General features: G+C 41.0%; 1 protein-coding gene across 1 annotated transcript in view; it reads left to right on the top strand.

The window, feature by feature from the left end:
- Positions 1–19,862, top strand: part of myo10 (myosin X) — a 122,725-nt gene that overhangs the window by 55,750 nt on the left and 47,113 nt on the right. The window contains exon 4 of the mRNA XM_013914185.1: positions 11,886–12,073. Within this exon, the coding sequence (XP_013769639.1) occupies positions 11,886–12,073 (188 nt within the window). The remainder of the gene's footprint in view (positions 1–11,885; positions 12,074–19,862) is intronic.

Raw genomic sequence — 19,862 nt, 5'->3', positions numbered from 1 at the left:
GACTTTAAAGGGAGAAGAGCTAAAAGGGTTCATTTCAGTCTGTGGATGAACTGTGGGTCTGCACTGATGCTCAATGTAAGATGCACACATTAGCAAAATTGGTTAGAGGTTTGGAGACGGTGTCTGTTGTGGAGGGGACGATCTGCAGAAAGGGCATTGAAGAACGTTCCTGCAGACCCGAGGAATCCTTGATCATAGGAGAATCTGAGAAATCTAAAATATGTTTGTCTGTTAGACTCCCTTCTTTTGGTTTTGAAAAACAGTTTATTTTGACATGTAGACAAAAACAGTCCTTGCAGTGCATGTGAAGAGTTAAGAGAACTAAATATAATGGATCTAATAAAAGAGGCAACTGAGTTTCAAGCAACATTCAGCTCAGATGTCTTAGTGGTGACACTGAGGCTAAGCTACAGCATGTTTGTTCTTTAACATTTTGGGTTATAATAGAAGCAGTGTTTTCTGCCCTAACCGTAACCCCAACCCCGCCTACAGAACTATTAACTGTAACCACAGGGGTGGGAGCAAATGGCCTTTGTAATCAATCAGAATCGAGATGACAGCAGATGGATCATCAGGTAGAGCGGCACAAAAATGCTTCTTCATAGTTCAGAGAGGATACCTGAGAAACAGCTACTAAATCACTCTTCTTCCTCGTAATAGGTTTGATCAGAGGCTCTGCCGGCTCAGGCAGATTCAGCACAGAGCAAAATCCGTCTCATCGCTCGCTTCGGTTATTTTGACAAGTCTGCATGTCTGCTGCCGGCCCGCTGACAGACTGCAACAGGCAGCTGCTGCTCCGCTTTCACAAGCTCTTGACTCATAGCTGTGAGGATAAACGGGGGAGGAAGAAGTCCAGAATGTGTAGAAAGTCTGTACTGACAATGAGATTGACTGCTCAAAACCAGATTACAGATGGACCAACTTCTAATGGTCTCATTTGATTATCTGAAGTACTTGCAAACAAAGAAGCTATGGGTGGAATGTGGCTTTATAGCAGTAGAAAGGCTGGTTTGGTGTTTTGAAATCCCGCTTTGGGGTCATGTCTTAATATCTGAAAAAATCTGGATGATGCAAGCTCAGAGAAGGGAGGAATCGAAAATGACTGTTTATGTGGAATTTTCCTTTCAGATCAATAGTTTAGCTGGGTTGGATTATGTTTCACTCGTTTTCCCTCTGTACATATCTGCTGGGTTTGGGATTAAGCCACACACACAAATTCCTTCGGAGACTCTGAAATACAAACCCAGTTTAGTCCTTTTTTACATTTTTAGAGATTTCAGCCAAAGCTGAAGAGTTGTGATTACTGTCAGATGTGAGGAAACGTCCAGCGTTATACATGCATACATGTCTATGAATAACATGTGCTGATCGCACTTCCTTTAAATCCTGGTTTTGGTTTATTTATTTATTTTTTTAAATGTTAGCAAAGACAACAACATTAGTGAACGTGGTTTTTTGCTCCATTTTTGTCTTTTTTTTTTTTTGGTTTGCTAGTTACTTTGTGGCTGAAGTTCGTCCACCCATCTGTTATTTGTTGAGTTATCTTGAAGAGCGAGAAACAGATTTGTCTGGAATCTGGTGTACAGATTACTCCTGGCTTGGTTGATTAGATCTTTCTTTCAGGCTCATATCTCTGACTTATCGTTTTAGCTTCATTAAGATGTGGTTTTGGACAAACAATCTCGAGTCTAACCACTACTCCTGCGGTGTGGTTTAAACTTACATAGCCCATTTATGCAAAATTAGGTAAAGTGTTTAATTTCTAGTTAGAAAGTTTAATCAGCAGTGCACTGACACGATTGATTCATGAACATTAATGAGACTGATGAACACTTATATGTCGAGTTAGAACTCGGTGGTCGTGTGACTTTGTGTCTTTGAGCAATCACAGGACCTCCGTACAGAAACAACCAGGCCACAAGCTGGACTACATAGCAGCTTGCAGCTGTGCAGCAAACTAAAGCAGCTTAAGGAGTCAACTTTTTTTTTTATCATATTTGCTAATTGAATGTGAAGAATCTGCTGAATCAGCAGATGTCAGTTAATGTGGGCTGGATTTAGCTTAGCTTATCTGAAACTCATTTGAAACTTGTTATTAGTAACAATAAATCTTTTATAATTCATACAGCTACAAAGATGATGCTAAATGGGGACTGTACACCAAAAACACACAGTTTCAGAAGCAAACCAATAAGGTAACTTTCACTGGTTAAAGTTAAGGTTTCTGGCGCCGGTTAAGCTCACTGCACCCTTTCAAATAAAGCCGTAAAAAGGCAAAAAAAGGAAAGTTGAGGTGTCTTATTTTTTCAACTAGAAAATTAAAACAACTGTTGTTCTCAATGCATCTAATGGCGTTTGCGCTTTAGAGATATGCAGAAGTTGTTCTTTGTCATTATACACATGTTCAGTTTCATTAGCGACAACCCCAACCACAAATGAAGAAAAAATGCATGCTTGACAATTCAAACTGTTTTCCTTCCAAAAATGTCACACAGGCCACATAAAAGTTGACTAACATGAAGGAGGGAATGTGAAGAGGCAATAACTCTGCAACTGAAATTTAGGATAAGCGTCTCACAGTGCGACTTGCTATTCAAATAGGAATGCAGCATGAAATGATGTGCTGGTTAACATGAAGACAAAACAGACTCCGAGCTTATAGATGGAAGTAAAATGCTTGGGATTCCAAAATCCATTTGAGTTGTGGTAGCAGAAGCTTTTTTGTATGATGTATCCTCCAGCTGTTACCATGACTGTGCCAAAGAGGACGTAGCGTGGAGACAAATAACGGAGCAATGACAGCCGTGTTGGCTCTGATTATCATTATACAGCAGACATGCATCCAACTTCCTGCCCAGGTTTATTAGATCCATGTCAGCACAGCAATGAACTTGCAAGCTCCTTAAAGTGAGGTTAAGGTTATGGCTCTACTATCACGTTTCTACAGTGATATTTTTTTCATTTGTAAGAAAACTTTTTATTCAGCATTATAGCTGAAGCAAAAGCTGCACGTTTCACAAGGTGTTGACAGTTTTGTGTTCCCGGGAACTCGGAGAAACCGCATCGTTTCAAAAATAAATGGGCATCTCCTTTCTTTCACGCATGTGCATCAGCAGCAACATTAAACCTAAACAGCAGATCAAGATGCCTTTAAATGCCAAGTATAGCAAATGCAATGGTATGTGTGTCTTGTGACACAGTAATTCTGCAGAATATTCCCTCCTCGCTCCCCTCGCTCGTACATTTCCTGCCGTCAGTAAGGCAGGTTTGCTGATGCTTTTTCTTCTGATCCTGCAGGGTTTTTTCCCCATCTGGACTTCATTTCCTTCTCTGTGAATTTATCTGGCTCTGTCTCAGAGCCATCTTTTTTTTTTTTTTTTGGAAGGTTCTGACGCCCTGCATGCCTTTCTCTGCTCTACAGTTACACCATCATCAGCCACTGACGCCTTTCTATAAACATAAAGGCGCTCCAGCGTCTGTTACTGCTATCTGTCAGGGGGGAAAAGATTAAGCGGAGGTCAGTTTGAGAAGATATCTGCATTTGTCAGCTGTTTTTAGTTCTTGAATAGAAGGAACACAATGTCAAAATGTAACGTGATACTTTTATCCGTAATCCTATTTTGATTATCGGGGACTCTGCACAGATTTGTTGGTTGTAGAACGTTTATAGTTTTTTAGAATTGTTCATCTACAATTCAAATACGAATGGGATAATGCACGAAGATTCGTGGTAAAAAATCAACCAACATTGCGATCAATACGCAAAATGTTTATGTAAAAGTCATCCGAACATTATCTGTGTAATGCTTTTTTAAAATCAGCATTTTGGATTTTTGGTGAAAAATTAGGGGCAGTGCTGCCGAGCTATGCAGCTGTAGGTGTGAACGGTCTGCTAGTCACAGAACTGGACGTCTCCAACATGTCTGTGCCTTTTGTAGCCTTTTTAATTACATTATCTTACAAATGAATGTCACCTGCTTTGAGGTAAAACCCATCCACGCAGTCTATGTTCTAGTTTTAACGAGTGGTTCATTAATCCATTAATTAGCACTGATTAGCAGGTATGTGATCTGTGCAGAGACCCATACAGCTAATGTAGCTTGCTAGTGTTAGCCTATCATCTCTACACTGAGTCTGCAAAAAGAGCAGAGAAAAGAAAATGTTAATCTTAAAAACTTTTATACTGGGGCTGCTGCTGCTGCTTTCTTTGGGATTTGGGGAAAGCAGTGTTTCAGAACAGAAGCAGCTGATTTAATCATATTTTTTAAAGAAGCCATTATTTCTCTGGAACACGCTGAATAAAGAGCAGATTAAGATGTATTATTGTTTGTGTAACTGAAAAATGTTTCATTGGAATCCACTGTAATGCAATACATTTGAGAGAAGTCAGTTTTATTTATATAGGCCAATATTCCAAACAGCTGATTTTCCCCACACACACACACACACACACACACACACACACACACACACACACACACACACACACACACACACAGTACAAGAAAGGGAAGAAACCTCCAAAGGAGCAACAGAAGAGGAATTCCTGGACAGAGCATGGATCTCGTTTCTTTACACACCTGTGGAGCTTTCATCTTATTTTTCTTGGGTGTCACTTTAAAGCTCATTTCTGCTGCCATGTGTGGGCAGTGGAATAAGCTGACGCAGATGACATTGACATTTATCTTGTTTCAATATTCACTGTGCTCTTCGCTTTTATTGGGTCTCTGCCAACTCATTAAAACGTTTGGCTTTCTTTATTGAAAATGTTTCACTTTGACTGCATCTTGTCGAGTGCAGAGCAGTTTTTGAACTTTAGGCTTAACTGGAAACTTTTTCCTGCTGCCCCAATGAGGCTGATGACAGAAATGAAAATGAACCTGACCAGAGAAAGAGCCAGAACATGCTTAAATACTACATTATACTTTTCTTTTTACCCAGTATTAGTATAAAACATAGATTGTTGGAGATTTAATAATGAGTGCTGCCCAAATACAAATGTTTCATTTACAAATGATGCATGCTCGACCATCCAGGTAAGGAAATCCCAAAAAGTTGATTGTGTTCATCTGGACGTCGCGTTTTCAGTCGGAGAAATGTTTCGTCACTCATCCAGGTGACTTCTTCAGACTGAACAGACTCAACTTTTTGAGCCATCACGGTGTTAAAAAACTTTGCTTCCACTGCTATGAGTCCCACAGGTTAAGCACTTCAAACAAACACTGTAAAAAGTGGCTATCGCATTACTCGAGTCACCTCAGTGGGATGACTGCAAGTATTCGACACCACACATGCAGGATAAGGGGCCGCAGTTAATCACATCAGCCAGCAGGGCGGGCTTCTGATGAGAGTCACAGCTGGGGTGCTGCCAGGGAGACTGTTACCACGACGGACCAACAGGGGGATGTAATTGGGTCCAAATGTTTGTAATTCATCGAGTTAAGGGCAGGCACAAATTTTCCCTAAGGCTGTTTTATTTTTTTTTTTTTCTCTAACTTGAAGCAGCGCTAACTGTTTTATGTGAACTTTGCCCTTTAGACTCGTGCTTAAATATTACTTTCCTTGTCATGTTTTTTTTTTTTTAAAGAAAGGGGTTGAAGGTTTTTTGTGGGTTTTTTGTCCACTGGTCGGTTTTACAGACTATCAGATGTCATTTTACTCGACAGATTAAGGTTTCTGAACCAAATAGAAACGCAAAAAAGACCATTATAAAGTTTTAGTTTGAAAAGTCATGTTTTTAAAGCCTGGGGTTTTATTATCATGGCTTTTAGAAACTAGACACTACAAGTGAGGGACAGATCTTACTGAGAAGGTACAGGCAGGATGACCTGTAGCCATATATGCTAAAGGTCACACCATGTGAATCACAAGACAGCACTACCCTGAAGTATACGGTGCTCTGTTGCCATAGATGGTGACCATAATTTGGAAAAAAAATCAGGCTGTGCTTAATAAGACTTGAAACAAGAGATTGAGACGTGAAAATATTCAGGCGAATATCTACTGGACTGTTACAGCATCTGTGCTTCCTGCTTCCTGCTGCTTTTTGCACTTATAAGAATCACTCCTCATGACTCCTGTAAGTTGCGAGGAGCTTAGAAAGGATGCAAGTTTAAGGCACGTCCTTGAGTTTTTTCTTAAGTTTGGCAATTTTTACTTGCATCTATAGCCACAAATGATATTCTTTGTAACATGGTATTTGACTTGAAGGTGACTGGATGTCTTTCTTAGGATCAAAAGATCTTAATAAATTCTCTAAAACATGACAATTTCCTATGGAGGTGTGTAAATACTGATATTATGGACAAAGGTTATGGGACAGATAAGAGGATTATTCATTTTCCTTTCTGGGGCAAATAAGATCATCATAAAAACTGCTGACAAATATAAAAAATATTTTCCCCGTGCACCTTTAAACTGTGTCAGAGTGGACAGCAGGGAAAAACTGACAAAAGATACACGGAAATATTGAGCTCATTGTAGCTGGTGCCGTGTTCACCTTACTGTATAGCGTATTGTATGCAAGTAAGACTTACGATGTGTTGGACTGTTCCAGCTGTCAGAAGGTGCAAAAGTCCGAATCACAGTGTTTCTCCATCTACTTTCTCCACATACTGTGAATATAAAAATCCCAAACAATACATGACACTACATAAGCATCTGTAAAGAGGTTTACAGGATGGTCTGATCGATGCATGTGAGCCTCAGAGCCAGAGATTAGATTAGCTGTAAACTGTTTACACTGCAGGCGGAAGAAGGACTTCTCTGCTTTTATGTGTAGAAACTGATTCCTTCACCTGAGCAGAGCGCTGCCACATCGTAATAACACTCAGACCTTTATGATCCACTCTATATTATTATGACATACCATCCCTGTACTGTGCTGATTTGCACAGGCAGGATAGCCCAGACCCGGCATTTGTCATGTAAATGTCATCTCAACGGCCATTCAAATGTTTTTGCATCCGGGCCAAATGTAGGTCAGTGAGTCAGTAGGATCTTTGAATAGAAAGATTAATAGGAGGAGCTTAATGAGCAGTGCAGGTAATAAAGATGTTTGTATAGGAAGAGGAGGAGTACAGTGAGTGTGGACTCCTAGCAGACCTCTTCATCACCTTGTTCTTCTGTTATCTTGTCCAGTTATTGTGAAGCAGTGTTTAAGAACATCTCGCCTCTGTTGTTTGGGTTATATCTTATGTCTAGCCAGGAAGGAGAGATAGGTCCAAAAGTATAAAAAGATTGGTTTATGGTTTTGATAGTTTGAAAGGTCTTTTTTAGTTCAAGGTTATTCATGTAGCATCAAATCACAACAAAAGTTCTTTTAAGATAATGTGTACTGTAAGGAAAAAAGCCCGATAGAGACCCCCAACAAACAGATGATTGCTTAGGCAACAGCAGGAAGGAAAAACTCCCTTTTAACAGGAAGGAACTTGGCAGAATCATATTTGTACTTTTTTCCACATGGTCAGCTTAATTTTTTTTTCTTTTTGTTGCCTGTCCCATTTGGCTCTTTTGCCATCAGAGTTATTGTCTAAAGGCAAAGAAAGATGCCCAACGGATTTACTTTACCAAATGGACCATCCCAGCCTTGCCGTAATGGTCTATTTGATTCACCTTTTATTGTTTATTTTATTTCATTTTCACTTGCTAAATATGGGACAGATTTGACTGGGGAAAAGAAGGGAGAAAGAAAGAGGGAAAGAAAAACAGCGGGGAAGAGGAACGGTGATAAAGGGCAAAAAACAAAAACCAATAAAATAAGCAGACAAAAAATACATCTATCAATCACCTGGATCAGCTTAATTTCTTGCTGTAAATCGACAAGCCCGTTGCCTTTGCTTGTGTTGCATGGGTGTAATCAGACATTACAGGGGCTTTGTAGAATTAGAGATCAAATGGTCTTTCTCACATACACGTCAGTCTGGCAATGTCTAGAACAGTTCAGTGCTGCAATGTATGTGTGAGCTTCAGGGAGTGTTAGGTATTCATTTCAGTTGACGTGTTTTTTCAAGCAGTACTATGGACAATCAGAATTTTAACAGATTTTTTTATTTAACTATTGGTACATGGTCGTCTAACCTGGTGCCAGGAGACACTCCCACAGGTTTAACTCTTCTCTCAGATCTGTTGGGAGTGGCGATCCCATTCAAATGAATGAAAAAGCCGAAGAGTTTCACAGACTCCTGAAGTCTGTATGATCGTAACCTAATGCCACTGTATCTACAGCACTGCTCCTACAACCATCAGCTCACTTCCTGTGGTGCAAGCATGTTAGCTGACGCTTTTTAAAACATTTAATGACTGAACTACATCTTTTAGCTCTAACCAACGGTTTGGTGTTTTCTTGTATTTGTTATCAACTGTTGGTTGAGGTTGGTCATGACTTGGTCTTTGGAAAATTAAAAAACTGGAAGAGAGAAGCTGTTTTCTTCATTCCTGAGAAACCCTCTGTAAATATTTCCTTTCAGCTTGGATGCTCAGAGTCTTTAGTGTCCGACTGCAACAGACTGCTCATCAGAAACTGCATTTCCAGTGTGATGTTATTGTTGGTATTCTTTCCACGCTCTATACATCGGTATGCCTATTAACCTAATTATGCCTATTATGGTTGTAATTTGAGTTCCACTCCACTTCTGAGCTCTGCGCACGGTTTCACCTCAGGCTGGTTATAAACACACGTTTTTTTTCTGCTTGTCCAGAGCCAATAGTGTTTTGAGGCTTTTTTTCCCCTGATCGACCCCTTTATTGAGGAAAAAGGGCTTTCTGTTTGTAATATGTATGTGCTTCTATGTCCTCTTGGTGCTCTTCTCTAATCTGATAAAGAGTTTGACTAACTGTATTAAAGGAAATAAAAAAAAATACAGCAAGAAAACAGGCTTTAATAAATCAAGATGAAGGAACAGAGCAAATGTCAGACTGGTATGAAGACCGTGACTGACAGAAAACCGACGGTCCTGTTTGTTTTCACATGCTGTTGTCTGTCAGTGGGAACCAGGCGAGATTAACAGGATAGAAGACAGTCGAGCCGTGTAACTGCAGAGGACGTAGATGCTCTGTGGATCGAAATGTCCCACTCTCTTTCTCCTAAATGCAATTCTTTTCCTCCTCCAGGCAACAGACTCTCAGAAGCTAATGTGTGTGTTATGGGAACACTGTGCACTGCTGTAATGAGATTTTCACTTTACATCCAAGTTGCGCCGGCAGAAATGTTGTCGTTAATTTTGATAGTGTGATCAAAAATGTTATCTTTGTCCGTGTTTGCAGAGATTAGAGGGAAAAGTGTGAGGTTTATTATTACTGTACCTTTTAAGTAGAAAATGAGTGGGGATTTCCCCTGTGAAACCTGCCACAAAGAAATATGAGCAGCGAGGGAGCTGCTAACTACTGCTTTCACCTCACTGCAGATTGTCTGTGTGGCTCTTTTCTCGGCAAAAGTGGTTGTTGAGTCGCAGCAGGTAATTTACCTGCAACTGTTGTGCCTGTTAGAAAATGTGTTACTTTTATTATTGACCAAACTTTTGTTTTCTCAGATGATTCTGTTGTTTGAATGAATGTTCATGGTAAGTCAGACTAGTCACATTACATTTGTAGGCCAGATAAGCAGTCAGTCCATTAAAACGGTAATTCACAGATTAACCTGGTGTTAAGGATCAGCTTCACTATTGTTAATAGATGTTTAAGCCATATTTGAGAAGTCTTAAATTTAAAAAAATGCTCTAGAAATCCCTTTTGGTTTCCAGAACAGCAGCAGACAGAGACAGGAAGGGTAAAGCTGGTATATTTCATAGAGCACTTAGCAAACTTAACTTTCCTTCAGGAATTCAGAGACATAAAAATGAAATAAATAAAGAGAGGTGAGGTTTAAAAGATCGCCACATTACATGTAGCGATTGTGTTTAGCTCGATGTTTATGTGGCCGTAAATTGTTTGGATTGTGTTTTTTTGTTTTTTTTTTCTTCCTGGTTTAAAAACCACATTTTGCATCAGATTGCGAGCATGTGCTGATTGATGATCGCTGACTGATTGTGAAACCAATATTTTTATGACTACTGCTGAAATTACACAGTGGCATGTCCCGATGACATGCCACTAACATGTGTCAGGATCATACACTGTATATAAAAGATGGACGCAGCGACTGTGATGTCACACACTTGTTTGTGAAGTCCCGTTTGGAAGCGATAAGTTAACCATTTTGGTTGTTGCTGCCTGGGACTTTTGAAACTCGAGCAGTCATATCTGAACCAGAGTGTGGAGTGCTCAGTTACAAGCCATAGGCTAGATTGCTTGTCAGGTAATTCCACTAAAACAGGTAACATCAACACCACAGACAAGATCAAGCAGTCCATTTCAGTGACTCTTATTAGCTGAGGTGAAGCAGCTAGCACCCACAGTTAGCACCTCTCAGTCAAAGCTGACTATGAGTAGTACCAGGCTGGAAACGTGTGTGCTTGTGTTGTAAATGTAGGCATTTTAAAAGTATTTGCGCATGTTTCTTAGGGGTTTTCTCACAAAAGAAGCTTGTTTGGGGTAAACCAACAATGGTAGCATTTCCAAAGTGAATGACCTTTACTGTTCCAGTATTTTTGTTTTAGTGGAAAGCCCAATTAAGGATTTAGTTTTCTTCTATGCGGGATGGAAAGCTTCTCTCTGTGTTTACTAGACCTTTTACAACATACAGGTTTTGACAGTGTTACTATTTTTATGCTGAAGTGGATGTGAAAAATCGGCTTAATGCTTCTCTAACCTTTGCAAATGCTCAGACCTTCACGGTTGAGGACGAGCATTTCTGACAGCATTACCTCTTTTCCTGCCCAGTTCGAGTAACTGTGAGAATCCGGTTAATTCTGCTGTAACCGTTGCAACTTTTCAAACCGAGGCCAGCAATAGGAATATCCAGATGTTTTCTCACAGATGCACGCTGATGTGCTGCCTTTTTTTTTTTTTTTTCTTCCCAAGCCTGCCTAGTTATCCATCAGTCACCACCACAGCACTGAAGCTTCAGCCAAGTTTTCTTCTGGCTTCACGAGCTTCTATTTCAGCAGCTTGGTTTGTTTTGCTTTGAACTTTGAAATCTGAAACTAATTTGGAAAATCTTGAGTCTGCTTCTCAGCAGTGAAAATAAAAGCAAAAGGTCAAACGTGCTGAATGCCGTGCTGCTGGGCTTTTTGACAGCCTGAGTGGAAGCTGTAAAAGAGTGTTCATCACTAAGGTCACATGTTTGGCTGCTTGATGTTTGCTGCTGTCCACCCTCCTGGGAACCTAATAAGGGTTTTACGACTCTGTGTTTCTGTCTGAGAAATTGGATTTAAGTGCAGCCTTTGGCCTCTCTGTGCTTCCACCTGAGCAGTGACGGGCAGCAGAGATGATTTGCTCCGATCTTTGCTCAGTAGATGGCGAGTAACGACATGTCAAGAGAGTTATCATTAGAGAAGAATGGATGCTGTGCAAATGTTTATACTTTGAAATGGCAGTGAGGGGGGGGGAGCTTCCTCTACAGCACCAATAGCTGGTATCGAATATAATTACCCAGGTTCACTACTTCATGGCTCCTCATGGTGGCGCATTTAGTCAAATGAAGATAAAATGAGCTGAACTTTGCTAATTAGCAACACAGAAGATGAAACGGTTGGGGAACAGTGAAGAGAAGGACAGTATGGGCTTATTAATTGAACTGACGCATTAAAAATGTCTTTATTTTAATAAGTACATTTTCATCGGAGTATGAAGTATCGCAGAATCGTTGAATCTTGTTATCGTGTAATGCATCATGATAGTATTGTTTCATGTTTCTCTTTCACCTTTACTTAAAACATTCAGGTGAAATTTGATTTATTTGCTTTCTGTCTGCGTAATTATTGATAATTTACCTCTTTGATCCACAGACGTACATCGGTTCCATCCTGGCAGCAGTCAACCCTTACCAGCCGCTCCCTGGCCTGTATGACCGACCCGCTGTGGAGATGTACAGTCAGCACCACCTCGGTGAAATCTCCCCGCACATCTTTGCCATCGCCAATGAGTGCTACCGCTCGCTGTGGAAGAGGCTGCAGAACCAGTGTGTCCTGATCAGGTGTGTGATCTGTTTTTGTGAATGTATTTTATTTGTTTTCGAATCTCCAGAAGTTTTAATGGATTTACAAAAACACAGCAAGGAGTGGAAGCAAACTCATGTAAAGTCTAGCGGCTACTAGAGAAAAACTAGAGAGCAGAGTGTGAAAGGTTGGAATATTTTAAATATTTCGTTATTGTTTTACAACTTTTGCAGACTTGATGGTTCACATTTACAATATCAGCACCATTTTTGCCTGAGGTTTTATCAAGCATCCTTATTGGTCCTTTGAATAACCCCCCCACAGAGTACCAAACTCCTTCATCTGGTTTCAAGTCTCCTCAGCGCTTTGGCTGCACCTCTGAGGATCTTTCTCTCTCTCTCTCTCTCACACACACACGCACGCACGCACGCACGCACGCACGCACACGCACACACACACACGCACACACACGCTCTTTCTATCGCCATCCTCTGTCTGCTCCCTTCCGTCCCAACATCCTTCCTCTTTGATTTCAGTTGGACAACTTTCACGTCGACCGTGGCTCCATTGTTCAGTCGACACACACAGACGTTCTCTTCCTACTAAGTTAAAAAGAAGCTATTTTTGTAACTCAGATATGATAATATTTGGCTGCTAATTTAGTGAAGGACGGATACAGGAGTTGTGTCTGAGTTTAAGTGCGTGGGAATTGTTGTTAGTTGTCATCAAGGTATCCTGAATACGTGGCCATTCAACTTCCTGTTGCAACATTGTATTGTTGGCAGCAAAGTAGTTGTAAAGAGGAGCAAATAAATTAAGAGCACAAAAAGGGTGGTACACTACACAGAGATTATTGAGCCAGAATGGCTCTATCAGCTTTTCCTGTGACAGTTTGCTCATTAGCTGTCGTAGTTAAGAGTTGAGAGCTTAAAATTCTAGTTTCACATTTCTGTTTCTTCCATTATGAAATGCATGTCATGTTTTCATCTACAAGACAGAGCATATTAAAATGTGTTGAGAGTTGGAAACTGAAATCTCCATATTTCTGAAGACTGTTTAGAGCTAGTATCTGAAGCAGAAAGAAATAAACATGGTGCTGGAGAGGTGTCGTGTTCGGAGAGTCTCAGTCTGCTGCTTCAGGCAAAAGTACTGCAGTTTTCTTAGGATTAGCCGGCATTCGTTTACAGCCTTGTTTGGTTCGCTTAATTGGCGTTGGGGATAACGAGGCACACATGTTTCCTTTAAACTTGAACCGGTTTAAGTTTGTGTGGAAAGCAGAAAGTTAAGTAGCTGGGATTTTGTTGTTTGCATTACACATTAATGAAACATTAATTAGCGATTATGTTTAATTCCTTCTGTGTTGCTGGTGGTTTAAGTTGCACCTCTATAGTCATCACCATTGAGGGCCTGACCATCTACCACACAAAGCATCTCTATGATCCACATCACTCACATGATTTGTCAACCAAAATGTCAAGTGGAAATTTTCACCATGACTCATTTTCACAGCCTTTTCCAAAAGCTGCCACTGTTGCGCCCAAACTTAGAAATGTTGGTGTGCTGGGAGGAGATCTCACAAGAAATTGAAATATTGGCAGATGCAGCCTACAGATTCTGTCCGCTCTGAATGTCTTCCCATAAAAATCAAATTTAGCTAAGAATCTCTTAAAGTGTGAGTTGGCTCTTAAATGAGGAGGAGGAGACGGTTCAGTGCCGGCGTCTGCATTGCACTGGTGCTGGTGTCCCATCACCTGGATCATGAGGTAGCATTTCATCTGGCACTCTCTTCAGCTCCACCATGGAGTTATTATGCTGCAGTTGGTTTTCAGTCATTCTATAAATTTTATTTCTATGTCCCAGTAACATAAAGGTTATAATTAAGCTTAATAACTGCAGAGAGACATGAAAAAGATGGTTGCTCCATATAAAAACAGATTTTGGCTTACTTGCTGCAGCACATGTAAACACACCATTTGATCTGTGCCAGTAACCTTGCATGCATTCAAGTTTTTTTTTATTAAAAACCAATGATGACCATTTTTAATCCTAACTTACAAAATGAATGGGAATACTTCCCTGTGCTTGTGCACGGCATGCAGTCTCACGTGTTCTGTCTGTCGTCTTCTGGTCTGATGATGTATTAGGGATACAGAAATTCTTTTGTCTGGCACGATGTTGGTTAGTGGGAAGAACATGCGCCATGGTGCACAGAGCGAGGCGTAAACACAAACGTTGTAGTGGCGCTACAGAAAGTCCTGAGCCACACAATGCTGTCACTTTGTTAACGAGTCGTATCGCTGCTGTGGATCTGCTTTGTGTTTGTCTTCATCACCTTTCGCTTTTCAAGAAAAATCATTTGTTGTTTCTTGTATATTGGACAAAACTGTGGAACATTTTTAACAAAGGGGAACAGAGCTTGTGAAACTTTTTAAATTCACCACAGAAAGTGAAAAGTTGAAAGAAAAATAAAGCCTACAGTTCAGTTGTGTAATTTTTTTCCATGACAGCAAAGCGGCACGTGAAGTCATCCAGGCCAGAGAGGACAGACCGCAGACCACAGCCGTAACCTTTAGCTGTTGTCTCAGCTAAAACACAACCTGATGGTTTTCTGTCTGTTAAAATAGAGTAAATGACACACTGAGCTTTCCAAGGTACACTCTGCACTGCTTGATTATCCTCTTCTAACTCTGATTGTTTTCGTATTCCGAATATTTTGAGGTTCGATGTTGCAGCTTTTTATGCGCTCCATTGTCTTAAGAATTCAGCTGGTTACAATGTTGCGAAATAGGAAATGAGGGTGATTAGAATGAAAGAGCGCAAACACTGTCGTCTGACAGCCTGACCACTATATGCTTAAGGTTATACTTAGCAATATACTTAAGTTTACATACAGAATTTACTATTACTCTTAAATAACTTGTTTTAAACTACGGTACCACCAGAGTTTCTTTCTTTTTTTCTTTTGGACCCCTCAGGCAGGGAAGTTTAAGACTTTCACTTCTAAGCACTGGGTTTGTTTTCTGTCAGTGTTTTACTGCCTCTCAGCTGCTAATTAGCTGCTAATTGTTACCCTGAAGGTAGACTTTTAAACTTTGCAAAGGAATAAAACGCTTAGGTTAAGGGTTATAGACTTGGCAGCGCTTTGTGAAAAACACATACAGATATCTATTTTTCCACTGTGAAACTGTAAAAATCAAACGGGACTCTGAATGCAAGACGATCTTTGAATTAAAACAAAATTCAAAAGCTAGAAAAATGTTCTGCAGAACCCACGTAAACACAGAGAGAACATGAAAACACAGAAAAGCCCTAAACTGGTTTCAAACCCTGGACTGTGAGGCGACAGTGCCAACCACCTCACCGCTGTGCCGCCCCCACCTCTAAACCCCATCTGCCCATGCATCTATACCTCAGAATTTGTCTGCTTTTATACTTTCACATCTGAGTTCATGAAGTGGTGGTGCTCCCCCCCCCTCTGAGTGATGGATGTGTGAGGCTGTGAATAATTGCAGGGAGGGGAAGAGAACGCCCCCCCCCCCTTTTTTTTTTTTAACCACCTTGTGTTTCTCCTGAGGGCCGCTGCCGGCTGTGTGGGCCGACTTTTTGACTGAGGATCAGAACTGAGGCTGTTTTAGTCATGCTCTGTGGTGGTCACTGAAAACACATGATGCCCTCTCTGTAACCACACAAAAATAATTCTGAGTCCTTCAACATCATATATCAAACGATATCATTTAATTAGTCAACACAGGATCCATTAAGTGCAGTTATTAATGAGTGGCAGTCATGGCAGTGAAGAAAGACCTGAGTGTTTAAATACTCGCCTCTCATATGTGATCTCCCACTAAAGCAGTTTATTTCTAACTTTCTAACCACGTCCGATTGGCTGCAGTGTGTTGAACTGGGTCAAATTAAATGTGACTGAATTACTGACTTTACTGTACTTGCATTTAAAAAGATAATTTAAATGCATTTCAGTGGCAAAGAGTGAGACGACCAATACTTGAAACCAGATCACTGACACAGTCGTTGCCCTCCATGACAGAGCCGACTGCAGACTTTTTACAGGCAGGTTTTCAGGCTCATAAAGGTCGTATTTTTGATACCCTGAAGTTAGACTTTGGGTGGAGGATCATTTTAACACAGAGTCGAAGTCCTGCCCAGCTGCCGCAGTACGTGGCATGGTTCACAATCATCTCTGACACCCACACACATTTCTCCTGCAGGTCCCCCAAAATCACCAAAGCGGTCTCGGTGCAGACCCTCATAAAACATGTAACATGCCAGCACCTCCACCCATACACAGAAAGGTTCGCTTCATGGTGTGTTTGAGAGAGAGAGGGAGGAAGAAGAGCTATAAATCGCAAGCTGGCACTTTCAGGCGAGGCAGGAAGCTTCTCTCACTGGATTTAGGGATTGTGGGTAATCAGATCCAGTCAGGGGGAGGCGAATGAAACAGAAGCCGGTGTAAAATAAGAGGAGGAGGAGGAGGAGGAGGAGGAGGAAGAGGCCAGCTCTAACACAAGGCCATCTGCTCATTAATGCTCATAAATGCCACTCTGCATTTTCAATTATGCGGGTACCTGCCTACATCGAGCCACATTGTTTTAATGGAAGCCCCCCTTTGAGCTGGTGCTGCAGATTTCAGCAAAAATGCCCTCCCCACCGCCAGCAAAGAAAATCTTGGAAAACCTCCAAACGCTCGCTGTGCACAGAAGATGCCACCATGGCAGGTTTAAGTTTGGATAATAAAGCAATAAACCAGAGATGCAGACCTCTAATTCACATTTTATTAGCTAATTCTCTCCATTTCTTATGAACCCACTGTCTTTGTTGGCTCAGTAGCATTCTTACAACTTTAGTGTTGCAGAATAAGCCGTGCCTTCATCACAGATTTGTATTAACCACGCCCTAAATCTAAATATTAAATCTAAATGGAACACGAACAGGTGACTTCTATAAATTCAATCCTTGTACAGTACCCAGTTTTTGGGGCTTGCATGTATGGAGGTTACTGCCGGGACAGGACTTGACTGACCTGCAGTAAACACTGACCTTGACCCTGTCCGGCTCTACTGGGATGAACTTGGAATGCAGACTGTGAAACACCTTATCACACAGTAGAAGTGATGGACCTCATTAATGCTGTGGATGAGACCAAGCCTTTGCAGGCAGGTTCCAACATGTGAATGAAAGATTAAAGGCAGAAGAGTGGAGGCTGTTAGAGCAGCTCACTAACACTCATGTTATTGGTTCAACATTTACAAATGGTCATATTAAGCAGACAGCCAGGGTGTTTGAACACTGTAATAATCGACAGTCAGAACAAGTTTGTCATTTAAGAACAAAACAAAAGCTAGCACACTCATGCTTGAAGCTTCAATACAATCAAACTTTTTCATTTGCAAACTTTGGCTTGTTGGGCTGCTTTTTTTATGGCTAGAAAGGCTCGAATTTTTAAATTGCAAAGCTGTCGAGGTGTTTTTCTGCCCAGCCTACAGGTTCCCTCCCCCAGCAGTTTGTTTCTGACCTCCTGACCCATAGGTGGGTGCCGGGTCAAACCCAATAGTCTCCAGCCTTGTTAATTATTCAGGCATGTGGGGGTCACAAAAGCCCTGCAGCAAAGCCTTATGAAAACATACCTGAGAGGGTTTCTCTTGGGATTCAGCAGGATTTCTCTGTTTCGCCTGCTTTGAGTGTCTGACACATAATTTGTGACCAAAGGAAGGAATGGATCACAGCAAAGGAAGAGAGCCTGGTGGAGCGGAAACATAACTAACTGTGCAGATTTAGGTGTAACATGAGACGAGCAGCTTTCTAAATGTGAAATTTTCTGGTGTTTGCGTTTTATCAGTGTTTACATGTAGAAATAAGCATCAGTGCCTTTTCATGAGTTTCACGTTAAATAATGACGCATCCCAGGTAACTTAAAATACTCGTGAGATCCTGTTAAAGATGCTCTAAAAGCTGGGGAAGGTTTTAATCATTCTTCACCATCTGTGGGGGACATCCAGACAGGACTGGTGACCTGATCCTGGATGCTGTGGAGGAGGTTGGTGTCACATGGAAGTAAAGGCTGTTGCAAACACTGGTAGGGTAAGAGGCGGTGCTGCTATGGGGGCATTAGTGCCTAAAGAAAAACACCTTGAACTCAGTCCATTGTTGGATAAGTAAGCAGCAGAGACTGGATCAGCACAGCTGTCTGGGCTCAGATTGAAAACTCCAGCTGTGGGTATTTTGACGTTAGTCTGACGCTGGGCTGGAAGAAAAAGGTCTAATCCCTTATACAGGGTTACATTTTTAGCACGAGTCGCACTTCAGTCTAAGCTCAGGCTTAGCTCCACTTCACTCTGATAATCAGACTAAACTTTCTGAGTTAAGCCCCGCTCCCACTGCACCATCTGCAGACGTCTGGTCAGCCTATCATCACGTCTCTTATCTAATCTCAAACTGTTCACACACAAGAAAGCCCTCAGCACAACAGCACAGTGTAAATATGCAAAGGTTTGTGTTCATACATAGACTGTGTAGTGCAGGAAATGGCTTTGTCTTCATATACGTTCTATTAATACAGTGTTCTCACACCTTTCCCCCGTCACACATCACCAGCAGCCTCTTTCATCAACTTTAGCAACTTTTGGTCTGAGATTTGATTTTGTTTGGATGTCGTGAGCTGTAAGGATCCAGTGTGATCAGTGTTATTGGATGCTGCCATTTATAAATTACCCACAATTTTATGTAATGAATGATGCATTTGTTTTTAATTGGCCTCCCGATTATCAACTCCAAATGGTAATCATGTGTTTTTGGAGTTTCTAACAAGTATTTCTTTCTTGAAAAATGCATTTTTTTTCATGCAATAACCTGTATACCTTTATCACTCACACGTCTACACTTCTTATCATTTTATAGTGTGCAATGTTGCAGTAATCTAAAACAGGAGGCTTTGTGTCATGAAGATGAAGGAGGTCCTCACCTGTTTATAAATCTGTGTATTGAGGAAGAACAGAGACTCGCTAAAGACAATAAAACAAAATATTTCCCTCTAAGTGTTTTAGTTTTTATATTTCTGGCTGCACATTATTTCTTATTTTGATTCTCGATTTTTACATGTTTAAAGTGACAAAAAATGCGAAGTGTAGTTAATTCAGCATTGTCTTAAGAATTCATAGTATGATTTACTAAAATGTGCTAGTAGGTCAGTTAATATTTGCTTTACTGTCAACATGTTGGTTAAATGAATGCAAATGTTCCAGATCCTCTGGACTCCCCTAACTTACACAGCAGATTAGAATCAACAATAAAACAATAAATATAGAGTGTGAGACCATCTGAACGTCCCATGATGCAATGTGGTCTAGTTATTTACTGTAAAAGGGTTAATAGGCATAGACAGGGTGAGATATAATCAAGTATCTGTTGAATTCACAGAAGTGTGTAAGTGTGTAGGACATGACGTGCAGAGGTGCCCGTCGAACCTTACAAGGCGCATTCCACACCAGCTCGACAAGTAATTTAATCTTAATCTTCTTTTATGAAAACAGCTTCTATCGGTCGATGAGAACATTTCACCTTTTTGTCCCAGTGAAAAGAGCCAGTACATTTCCCAGATTCAATTACTTGTGTAGACAGATTTTTTTTCTCTTCTCTCTTTGCGTGTCGCTCCTCATCTCGGTTTCTCTTCCCTGCTCAGAAACTCTTTCACTCTCTAGCAGAAACTGAGGCTCTTTGCCTCAGTACAAAGAGTCTGAGTGAGGTCCAGAGCTGTGGAGGCAGTTCGTCCAACACAATCAGTCGCCTGGCTGCAGACTCCCTCCTTCCTGCCTG

Source organism: Pundamilia nyererei, unplaced genomic scaffold (assembly GCF_000239375.1).
Source record: "Pundamilia nyererei isolate P.nyererei 1_Seehausen unplaced genomic scaffold, PunNye1.0 scaffold00177, whole genome shotgun sequence".
NCBI lineage: Eukaryota > Metazoa > Chordata > Actinopteri > Cichliformes > Cichlidae > Pundamilia > Pundamilia nyererei.
Note: the sequence above shows the minus strand (reverse complement) of the source record. Positions and strands in the feature narration are given on the sequence as shown.